Raw genomic sequence first — 11,915 nt, 5'->3', positions numbered from 1 at the left:
TCTCCCTCTCCCCCCTCCCCCTCCCCTCTCTCCTCTCTTCTCTCTCTCTCCCCTCTCTCTTCTCTCTCTCTCTCTCCTCTCTCTCTCTCTCTCCTCTCTCTCTCTCTCTCTCTCTCTCTCTCTCTCCCTCTCTCCTCTCTCTCTCTCTCTCTCTCCTCTCCTCTCTCCTCTCTCTCTCTCTCTCCTCCTCTCTCTCTCCCTCTCTCTCTCTCTCTCTCTCCTCTCTCTCTCTAGATTCGCTCTCTCGTCCTGAGTTGCACGGCTCTCTCTTCGGGCCTGCGTATTGGCAGCCTTATGTAACACACACATCAAAAGAAGTGCATATCAATTTCCAATTTCCTCCATGCTGATATGCAGGCGCGACGCACGTGGTCGTTTTTTAGTCGCCGGTCGGAGGCTGGCGGCAGCACGGTAATAAAATTCATCGTGACCAAAACCAATGTGCATCGCACTGGTTTTCCACCAGTCTATCGTGGAGCCAGGATGCTCTACAAATGCAAGCTAATGCATTAAAATGCCACTGCAGGAAGACGCTGCCGATTCCAAGAGGTGCGTGGCACGTGCACATGTGCGGCGTCCTGCACGTCACGCGCGTGCCTGACTGGGCAAGGACACGTGCCATCCGAGCCGCGCTCACGGCAGGAGGCTGGCGAAAGGTGAACGCTGTTCAGCCATCTGCATGACGTAGCTCCCGATAATTACTGCCAATCTCCGGAAGCGAAGGAGGGTGGTTGTGCACGTGACAGCGCCGCCCCCGTAAGCGCATCACTGGCTGCACATAAGGGATGGCTGTGTTTCTGAGGCGTACATCAGCGGTCGCCAAGCAGTGGGCTGGTTGCGGCCCAGTACCCAAGGCATATCGTGCCAGGGACACTGGCGTCGCGCCGTCAAGAACGGCGTATTCGCCAACAAAGAAATGCGTAACATTGGGTATCTTCGGGAACTGGCGCGAGTGTATCCACCAAAGCAAAGCGGACTAACCTGCCAGCTGCTTGGCTGAGAATGATCGGGTAGCGCTTGAGGTACTCTGAAACAGAACGAAGCAATATGGCGTCAACGACCGGACCAGCGCGGCCACAGCAGAAGTGTCGAGGACTCCTTTACAGCGACATACTTCAATGATTCACGTAAGCATCAACTAAAACATTAAGTAGCGCACTTCTCCCAAAGGATGTCACCGCAGTGCTCTATACCACACAATGACGCACGATATAAAAGCTCTGGAATAATTAATTAGTTCATTAGTGATGTCACTACGAACATGGACGCTTGACCGACTGCAATGTCTAAAGAACCGCATTGCACTCGGAACCTGAATTCAATCGATTTGGTAGCAAATACACAGTATTTAATAAATACACAAGATATAACAAATACAGAAGTTGAATAGGTCACTTAAATTAGGAACTTTGTTTTTGGTACCATCAAAAAGGGGTCTTATTCCACATGGTGCACTGCAAGGGAGCATGCCATTTCGTGTCGCAAACAGTGCTAGGAGCAACCTAGCTTTCTCAGAAAACAAGAATAGACCTCTTGTGTCATGCTACGCACGGCGTTATAAAAATATTTGAGATATCAGAGGTAGAGCCATGGTCCACGCTTGCACCAAGGAACCAAATATGTTGTTTCTTCACATATTAACTGCCATACCTTGCGCTTTAATGAAATGCTTTAAAAATGGCGTTACCCCGGTTTTGAAAATCAATGGTAGTTTTAAGCCTTTGACAAGAGACCATGACAATTTTACATAGGTAGTTCCGCTGACACGAATAAGCGCCGTCAAAACCAGGCATCGCATGTGAGATGCCAGAGGACCCCAGATGCGCCATACCTCTCGACGTGCTAGATAACGTGTAATACAAATGCAGAATTCCGTAAAACCAGGACAACTAGCAATTGACCTAACGCAAATGAAAATAGTCACAACGAAACCTGAGGCGAGAGGCCCGACTTCAATGCGCCCTCGACGACCTTGTGGGCCCGCAAAATGCGACCCTTACGTCCCTTTGACCGCATCGCGCATACAGACATTATAGCATTTGATAAGTTTTTACACGTCCGCCGAGGAAAAGTACAAGGGATTTGCGACCAGCCGCCGCGTCCACAGTAAAGCGACCCTTGGGTTGGCAAACAGTGTATTGCCTTGGTGCGCACACGTGAATGGAAATTGGCGTACAGACTTGACTTAGTTGGCACCTGCTACTTTGAAACGGTTATTTTTCATCCCTTGGGTAGATGAATTGCAACCAGACAGTGGAAAAACCACGCCCACAGCTTAAAATGAGTTGAAAAAAGAACAAGGGCCTGTGTGACCAATAATCCAGTGGTCAATTACAAGCTATAATCAGAGCGCACCAAAACACCAAAGCATGGCACAGATGCATGGGATGTTACATAGTTAATATAATGCACAACACAAACCACATACGCAATTTCGAAAAAACATCCCCACACTTTTTCAAATGACACGCATATCTGTGATCACCGAGTGCTGCGCTTTCGGACGGCGTGCTTCCCGTTCACCTGAAGATGCGGACCATTTTCAGCGGGCCGCGCAGCTCTGCAACCGTCACGGAGTGACGGCTACTCCGGCCGGCATGAAAAATACCCGGGGGCATGGCGCGACAAGAATTGAAACCGGTGCCTACCGCGTGAGGGGTGCGGACGTTAGCGGCCGGCCGTCGGCCTCCCGTGTGAGGACTACGGGCGTCAGCGGCCGGCCGTCGGCCCCCCGTGTGGGGACTACGGACGTCAGCGCCCGGCCATCGGCCCCCCGCGTGAGGACTACGGACGTCAGCGGCCGGCCGTCGGCCTCCCGTGTGAGGACTACGGACGTCAGCGGCCGGCCGTCGGCCCCCCCCCCCCGCGTGAGGACTACGGACGTCAGCGTCCGGCCGTCGGCCTCCCGCGTGAGGACTGCGGACGTCAGCGCCCGGCCGTTGGCCTTCCGCTTGAGGACTACGGACGTCAGCGCCCGGCCGTCGGCCTCCCGCGTGAGGACTGCGGACGTCAGCGCCCGGCCGTCGGCCTCCCGCGTGAGGACTGCGGACGTCAGCGCCTGGCCGTCGGCCTCCCGCATGAGGACTGCGGACGTCAGCGGCCGTTCGTCGCGTTCCCGTGGTGACAGTGCTGCGATTTCATGGGGGGGGGGGGGGGGTTGCAACGCTCAAACTTGCTGCTTATGGTAAGTGTTTCACGTAGTCGTTAAGAACGCCCCAATGGTGAATCAACAAAGAGTGTATCAGCCTTCCCGTCCACTAGTGGCATTAGCCCAAATAGACATCAAAATTTTTGATTGTAACGGCAGAACAAGCCAAACTACAGAAGAACAGGAGCGGTAAAACCACAGCCACCAGCACTCCACATGCTGAATTGGTGCTACCATGGTCTGGTCACATGAAAAAGGTACTAACGAAAGTTTCGTTAGAATTTTGGTTCCCAATCGGTGGCCACACTTTTTTGTTCCACCCCTATGCCATTCATATACCGAAAAGTGGCGTAATTATTGAGAATAGGAAATTTTGAAACCAAAACCGGTCTGATCAAACAACCATATCCAATTTAAGTTACTTGCTCCAGCCAGAGGAGCCATACCTCGAGCCCATGAGCACGACACCCGACGAAATTAGAAAATAATGAACTAAAAGCAATACCAAAAATTACAAATGGTAAAATGACAAGAGACTAACGCATCTTTAATGCATGGAACGCAAACATGTGCCACTATTAAGCATCGAGCATAACAACCCGTCTACAACGGTTTGTGCCAGAGCCAGCAGCTCCGGAGCTGGAGCCAGCAGCTCCGGAGCTGAAGCCAGCAACCCTGCCGTCTCACCTTGTTGAAGTCGCTCTGCAGCACTCGCTGCGGCCCGGCGGCCGGCTTATCCAGCGTCGGCTCCGAACACGACATGCGTGCTGCCATCTCCAGGTAAAGGTGCGAACTGCGGCGGCGCAGGTGCTGCCGCCCGGCGGTGGCCAGCGGCGGCTTGTCGTCGGCGGCCAGCGGCGGCAGCCGCTCATCGCCAGGAGTGCTGAGTGGCGACACGGTCGGCGACGGCGGTCGCCGGCCGCAGCGCTGCCGCGTCCGCGCCGGCTCCACCAGCTGCAGCGCCAGCGGTCGCCGCATGCCGCCGGCCACGCTGCCGTCCTCGGCCAGGCGGTGCATCTGCTCGGCGCTCTGCCAGTGGAGGGCCGCGGAGCCGGGGGCGGACGGCTCGCCCGGCTCCTCGGAGCGGGGCGCGCAGCAGACGCCGCGCCGGCCGCCGCGACATGGAGGTGGTGGCCTCGCGCGTGCCAGGCGGGCCAGCGACACGTTCAGGCCGGTCGGCAGGGTTTGCCGCGTGCTCGGGCGGCGCTCGCTCGCTCAGGTCCGACCAGGAGGACGCGCTGGAGGAGGCCGGGCTCGTCTGGGTGGCCACCGAGCGCGACCCGCTCCGGCGCAGGAGACACCGAACGCGTGCCGTCCGGTGTCGGGGAGGCCGGGCCAGAGCCGGCCGAACCTGACACGGAGCCGGGGCCGTGGCCGGAGCCGGAGCCGGAGCCGGAGCCGGAGCCGGAGCCGGAGCCGGAGCCGGAGCGGTGCTGGCCGCTCAGTATGCTCGTCTCCACGCGGTGGAGGAAGTCGGACAGCTCGTCCGGTCGCTGTCGGAGGAAGGCCATGTCAGGTCGGCAGCGGAAGCCCTCGGAGGCGACATATAGCGAGTACACAGGCGTCGCGGCGACGCACAATGATACGGCGCGCAGCTGGCGCCCCAGCAGCCAACAGCCAGCCACCGTCCGCCGATGGAGGGATAACGCGCAGGTGTTATAACGCACATCGGACGGCACGCCGCTGCTGCGACTCCCCACCCTCGTCACACTGCTGCGTGCCACCGGCGCGAGTGCTCAGGCGGTCTGTGTGCAGCGGCCAGCCCTGCCGGCCCGCTACTGTGTGCCGTCATGCTGCTCCGCCCAGGCCACACGGGGCTGAGAGGATCCCCGCCCCCGTGCCGGTCGCCCGGACGTCGGCGCGAGGCCGGCCGCGGGGGAGGGGAAGGGGGGGGGCTCGACCTGTGAGGTGCCCAGCAGGCCGCGCGCCCGGGCCGCGTCACATAACAGAGGTTTACGGGTCGCTTTCACCGTCAGCTTGGTCTTGGTCTATTGTGGGCATCGTCAGACACCGCTGCACACCGCTGACACACGCGTCGCTTGCAAGTCCCGATTATAAACACCGCAACATCCGCACCGCCAATGCTCTCACGCCCAAAACGCACAACATTTTGGAGAAGTCTTGGCTTAGTTCAGCTATACAGCTAAGCTCGGGGTGCCACTGAGAGCGGCAGTGCCCAGGATGGTGCGACTGTCGTTCTCGACAGCTTCAACCAGAAATAAATATCAGCCCTGGGGTCACCTCGACTTCGACTCTAAGCACTGTTTTTGTCTCAGGTTTCACCACTGCTGCATTATAACGCCAGATTACACCCCCATGTGATATTCACCGCCTGGGTAAATATCAGCGCTGCCGGTGCATCGACATATCCACAATTAGTCCTGAAATCCAGAACAATTTCTATCATCAAGTAGAGCATCCACATTTTAAGTGTTTCAACGGTTCTCGTGTGGCACAATCACCTGCAATCACCGGATATGATGTGCAATCCCGCCGCTGCGCTACATGAAGCTCTTGTCGTAAGACACCAGCGGAGCAGGCCGCCGCGCCTATCAGGAGGTACCAGGAGATGCAAACAGGAGCAGTCTCCGGCTGTACTAAGGGGTGCGAACAAAAGCAGCCTCCGGCAGTACCAGGAGATGCAAACAGGAGGTCTCCGGCGGTATCAGGAGGTGCGAACAGGAGCAGCCTCCGGCGGTACCAGGAAGCGCCACTATGTGGCCGTCATGTGTTTTACGCATAACCCTGCTTTTCCGTAGCATCTGCAGCGCAGACATATCGGTGGTATGACGTGGTGTGACAGAAAGCATGTTATCCTGCTGCTGCCATGCGTTGCTACGTCACATATGTGGGAACGAGCGGTCATTAAAAGAACCATAAAACAAGGCCATAGGGTTGCACCATGTGACTTGGCGGATAACCCGCGGACTCGCGTTCATATGTACGCAGTTATTTTACCCGGCGCGCAGCTTCGGGGCCAGGGGCGGCTGCTGCCTGCTAGAAAACGCCGGGGTTCTTAAAGCCATCCCGGCAGCCGAGCAGGTCGACGAAACGACCGACACAAATCAATGCGAAAGGAACACGATGGCATGACCTCGCTAGGTCGTGAACTGGCCAGGGGCCCAAGAGCAGTTCGCCTGCACACAGAGCTCAGGGTCGCTGGTTCTATCGAGTGATTCCGACCAGCCCTATCGGCTCCATCGGCTCTATCAGATCTGTGTTCCCTATCGGCTCGACGCGCCGCCTGTTATGCTTTCCAATAATGGCATAATCTGCAGATTGTGGCTGGAGATTAGGGCAATGGGGGACCGGCCGCAGCCTAATGAAGGATGTGTGCACGATAACGGCGCGGTGGCGAGCTTAAATCCTTCGTGTGGCGACATCCGCCTGTGCCGCGCACCGGGCCGTTTGAAGACACCGTGGAGTCCACCGACTGGCAGCGAACAGCTGGGAGGATATGAGGTTGCGCTTTGGTGCGCAGACTACTCGGGTCGTTTGTGGGTTACACACACACACTACGCATCGCACAACTTACAGGGTTATTAGCAAACTATTTGGCGACGATCACGCCACACGACTGGCCGTACCAATCGCGCGACGTGGTTGCCTACTGTAAGTACGATTATCAAATGCAAAATTATCTATAGACACTCAGACAAATTGATGAGTGCAACTGTACGGAACGGAACCGAAATTCAGGAGAAGCCAAACGAGATGGTAACAACAAAAACAGCTGTACCGCGAGTTAACGACCAGTGAGCAAGACAAAGAGCGAAATAAATGGTAGAGGTGATAATAAGACCTGAGACCCTACCGGCATCGATCGAGACTCCACGTCAGGAGTCAAAATCACGATTCACGCATTGCTTTAATTTCCTGATATTTCCTGATATCTTACTTATTCGTTAAACGTCACGCACGAACTGAGCGCATCGCTCGCCCTCAGCCAACCTGCGGTTCGCCGTGCTTCTGTCCCCGCCGACAGCAGCTCGGCAGCGCCGCCCCTCCTCCGCGGCCAGCGGTCAGCCAGCAGCGGCTAGCGGGTTCAGGCGGGTCCGGCGGGCCCGGCAGCGCTTGGTCAGAACGTGACAGAATGCGCGCCGGCCGCTCTCCGGCAGCGCCCCGGGACGCGCCGGACGTGTCGGCGGGTCCGGCGACGGCCGTGACGTGCGTCGAGCGCGTCCGTCCCGAGAAAGTGGAGCGGCGACGGCGACAGCGCGAATGGCGGCCGGCCGAACAGGCGGCGACGGCGCCGAGTGGCTGATCAGACCGCGGGCCGCCTATCGAGCCGGCGTCCGGCTAGGAGGCTCGAGCGGCGTGCGTCACACGCAGTGCCATGGGCGGTGCTCGGTGCGCCGGCGACCGACCGGCAGCGCGCACGGAGCGACTGAACACACTGTGAAAGCGCTGAGGGCCGGCAGCTGGGGGTCACACAGCGCCAGCCGCACGAGCGCCGACCCGCACCACGGGTTACGCGCCCCGACACTGGCCTGGGGGCCGGCCGGCGGAGCAGCCTGACGAGCCGGCCGCGGACCCAGGCGATCGGCCGAGCCACCACCGACGGCCCCGTCACCCGGGCCCAGCGCCGACACAGTAATGAAAACCGGCCGCAGCGCACACCCCCCTCCGTGGCGGCCGGTCGAGGCGAGGGCAGCGGGCAGTCCCAGCGCCGCCAGCCCGGGGCGCCAGGCCGCGCACGTGCGCCCCGCCGGCGGCCACCGCCCGCCCGTGCCGTCGATTATCTAATCAACGGACGGCAAACAGAGCGCGACCCTAATTAGACGGTGGTCGTGACGGCCATTCTTCTGTTACATCAAACATTGCCATGTGATGAGACGATTAAAGCGCGCGCCGCGCGCCGGCCGCCGGTCGAGCCGCTGCCGTGCCCGCCGCGGCCCGCCGCGGTTCCGGTGCGCCGGGGCCAACGAGGCGCGCCGCGATGGATTCGCCAGCCGCGCGGCGTCGGCGGCGGCTATTCTAACGCGGAACCCGGCGTCGGCCGCGTCCTCCGCGGCCGACAGATGGCCGGATGTTGGGGCCGTGCTGACACCGGCTCGGGCCGGAGGGTCCAAATGACTGGAGGGGATTTTTTTTTGTTTTTGGATCGGAGAGTAAAAATACATCCAAATGAGGGTGGCAGGGGCAAATAATATTGTCAGACCGACTAAAAGCTGTCAAGTCTTACTTCGCAAGTTTCGGAGTTTATGTAAAGGCCATATTTGTTGTACAAAATTGCACAGCAGTTCTCAAATGAGCATGATGCAGCAGGTCACGTGAAGGAGGTACGCCCTTTAAGTAAATGATTAGGACGTATTTTGGGGAAAGGAACAGAATCCATAGGGAGGGCAGTTGTCCACCAATATCAGGCATGTGGGCGACTCTGGCTGCATGCGTGTCGATGGGACGCCACCGCAAGGTCACCTGGCTTATGTGGATATAGTGGTTAAAGTGAAATTGTGTTTTGGTGTCGGCCGCATACCGTTCTCGTCGATACAAACACGGTGCGAATCACGAATGGAGCAGGACCGCGGGCGGCAGAGGAACGTTGCGTCCCTGAGACTGCTACAGTCAAAGGCGCATCTGCGCTACAGTAAAGCGCGACCTCTACTGCAATCGAGGCCGGATCTGTGCTACAGTCGGAGACGGATCCAAGAGGACCGACGGGGTTATGCCTCTGCGAATGCCTAGAGCAAATCTCCAAAACTTTCATCAGTTTCGATTTGATTCAGTGAAACTGGGACCAACTCTCAAGTTTTTCCCAAAAGCGGCCCTTGGACCCTCCCACAATCTGACGCTAGAACCGCCCCTGGTTACAATCGATGGGCTTGCTCTGTTTCCGCTGATTTGACACACTAACAGAAGCCCTAGCGGCGGTGTGTCTTCACGTGGCATTTCGCTCCATTGATCCTCTGTTGGAGCTAATTAAGGCCGAAGTTTCCGTTTATTTACTGCTCACTTGCCTTCACCAAACAGGTCTAACAATTGTTTCACATGGCTCTTGGCTGGCACCCGAGACTGGATACAAACAGACCGTGTTTGTCCGACACAAGCTGAAAAGTCCCCGCTTTCGTAAGCACGCCGTGGACTGCCGCTCCTCCGCCCCGTCTGATCCAGTTCGATCTCGCCGTGGTGCCAGAACTACATCGTTACTTGCTACTTCTCCGCAAACACGTAACGGTAGTCATTCACAAAGTTGTGATGCTTACATGTTAAGATGACGGTTCAAAAGGTGGCGTTTTCTGGTACAGCGCCATACAGTACAGTTGCAGTACCAGTTAGCCTCATACAGTACAGTTGCAGTACCAGTTAGCCCCATACAGTACAGCTGCAGTACGTTTTTGGCTGTAGGGCCGCCGGCTACAGTACGGCACCCGTATTAAACAGACCGAGTTCTATGTTTTCCATCAATAGCGATACTCTTCAGAAAAATGCCTGCAACTTAGGTCTATATTGTGTTTTGTGAAGCCACTGGTTGATTTACTGGCCCCATAAATGACACCGCATTGTCTTTTCCGACTCTGTGGGTAGCTTCCGATCACGACTGCAGGCCAGGCGAGTCTAGCATAAAACATAAGCCAACCTTTGAACTCGAGCGGCCCGTCCCAGCCGTCACGCGTTCAAAAGTTCATTGTCTGTGCCACTGCGAATGGCAGTCTCATGTCGTCCGCAGCGACATACATCTTATGCTTTTCAACTAAATGCGTTATAGATTGTCATGCATTCTCGAGCGGGCTGTTCAAACCCCTGATTTTCCTGCGTTACTGTGATAAGAAAAAAAAACTTTCTTCTCTCACTTTACATGGATGGCGCAAAACTTGCGACTATAAAAGGCCGGACATCTCGGGTCGAAATCAAATACAAGTGGTGACAGTTTCACGCAGCGACGGCGCTAACCGTAATGTTACTAGTGGTGACGATTTGCTGTCGCAGCGATGGGAGTCTAACACATTGGGGCGATGGAAATGGAGGATGACTGCTGAGTATGGGTCCATGTGCACCGCCAGCGCGCGTAATCAACCGCTAACCATAGACCTGCCCAATCTGGGTCGTCTTTACGGATTAATATCAGACCTCTGTAACAAGAGCAGATAAATACACAAAATCATTGTGTTAGTAAAAGCACCGCGTACAGATTATTAAGAATCCGCCACGCTTCCAGCGCCGCACCCATGCACCCAACGGTGGCATGCCAGAAGACAGTCTATGCCGCCCCTCTGAAACCGTCCTCGGATAAAATACGTCGTGATCTCAACGGAGAGGCATCAGACAATGAAGGTTACACAAGCATGTAGTTTAATTCGCTGTGACCAATTTCCAGTCAAGGCATTTTCCGTTTCTCTCCGATACTTTGGTCACGGGTCGTCAACCACTGTAACCATACTTTGGTCACGGTTCGTCACCGCTGTAAACCATACTTTGGTCACGGTCGTCACTGCTGTAACCATACTTTGGTCACGGTCGTCACCACTGTAACCATACTTTGGTCACGGTCGTCACCACTGTAACCATACTTTGGTCACGGTCGTCACCACTGTAACCATTCTACGTCCATTGATATTGTCGATCAAAATCAGCTGGGTTTGCCCGGCCCAAAGCCAGCCAATGTCCAGGCAACACCAGTTGTAAGCCTTTAAGTGAACGCGAGACATCGTTGCACTTATCACTGCTGAAGTCAAGAAATACGGTGTTCAGACGCACGCCACTCACCCGTGGATAACATCCAGGTGCGTGGAGTTCAAATGGCAACGGCCTTCACGGAGTGGCATGTTACCATCATGATTAAGGCATGATGATCGTACACCAATTAACACGTCGCCGGCCCCACGACAGAGATCTTCCTCGTTATCTAGCGCGGTATTGTAATCGACTTTGTGTCCGCCTTTGCGTAATGTTAAAATGACGCGTGAAAGCAGTCAAAAGCAGAAGCAGCAGTGAAAGTTGTGTAAAATAAAGTATTAAGGAACAGCGGACGTGGTAAAAAAGTTGCAATTTCGCCATCTCACCGTTTAAAAGCGTCCTCAAAACGACCATCTGTGAAAACAGTCCTAACTTTCATACACTGAGGCTCCGGCCGACCTTGGGCAGGTTGGACATACGACCGTTCGACCTACCTCTCGCCATTGCGAAGCCCCAAAGCAATCGCTTGTTGATGCATTGAGCAGCAGCTTTGTCACTTTTTTCATGTCCTGCTAGCCTTAGCACCAGGACGGGAAATGCAAATTCCTTCTCGCTTGTGAGAACTGGTGGAAAGTGCGACAAAAATTGAGGCGTGATAGCGCTGCTTGCTGAAATGAACATTTGCCATTGTAGAAATAGGAAAAGTATGCCAAATTTGATGGAAGCCGCCAGCACAGCTGCTGCACCCGCCACACCAAGTTATTTGCCGATGTCGAAGACTGCCAACACCGCAGAATCATTGAAAGACGCTTAACAGCCTCCGCTCATGCAACACCTCAATACTCTATGTCAATGGCATCATGAGTGACGCACGCAAATGTACACATATCATGACTCATGGGTATAAAGTGCACTCAGATTAGAGATATGCATGCATACATCACATTTCCATACGTCATGTCCGTGTCCAAACATCGTGTTTTTCAGATACGGACTGACTGAATGCCTGACTGTAAAGGTACTGTCGATGAAGACGGCAATTGAGACAGCGAGTGAGACGGTGACGGAACTGGACCACGAAAGCGACACCGAGACGTAATTCAAGACGAAGGAGGAATCCAATCGGTGAACATAACGCCACTATTAATGT

General features: G+C 55.6%; 1 protein-coding gene across 1 annotated transcript in view; it reads right to left on the bottom strand.

Moving 5' to 3' along the window:
• Positions 1-2,519: 2,519 nt before the first annotated feature.
• Positions 2,520-11,915, bottom strand: part of LOC119107341 (FERM domain-containing protein B) — a 25,181-nt gene continuing 15,785 nt past the window's right edge. The window contains exons 4-6 of the mRNA XM_037230767.1: positions 4,587-4,641; positions 2,896-3,084; positions 2,520-2,560 (exon numbers count right to left, since the gene is read on the bottom strand). Coding sequence (XP_037086662.1) covers positions 2,520-2,560; positions 2,896-3,084; positions 4,587-4,641 — 285 coding nt within the window. The remainder of the gene's footprint in view (positions 2,561-2,895; positions 3,085-4,586; positions 4,642-11,915) is intronic.

This window comes from Pollicipes pollicipes, unplaced genomic scaffold (assembly GCF_011947565.3).
Source record: "Pollicipes pollicipes isolate AB1234 unplaced genomic scaffold, Ppol_2.1 Scaffold_6686;HRSCAF=7923_pilon_pilon_pilon, whole genome shotgun sequence".
In the NCBI taxonomy this organism is placed as follows: domain Eukaryota; kingdom Metazoa; phylum Arthropoda; class Thecostraca; order Pollicipedomorpha; family Pollicipedidae; genus Pollicipes; species Pollicipes pollicipes.
This window is presented reverse-complemented; position numbering and strand designations above follow the sequence as displayed.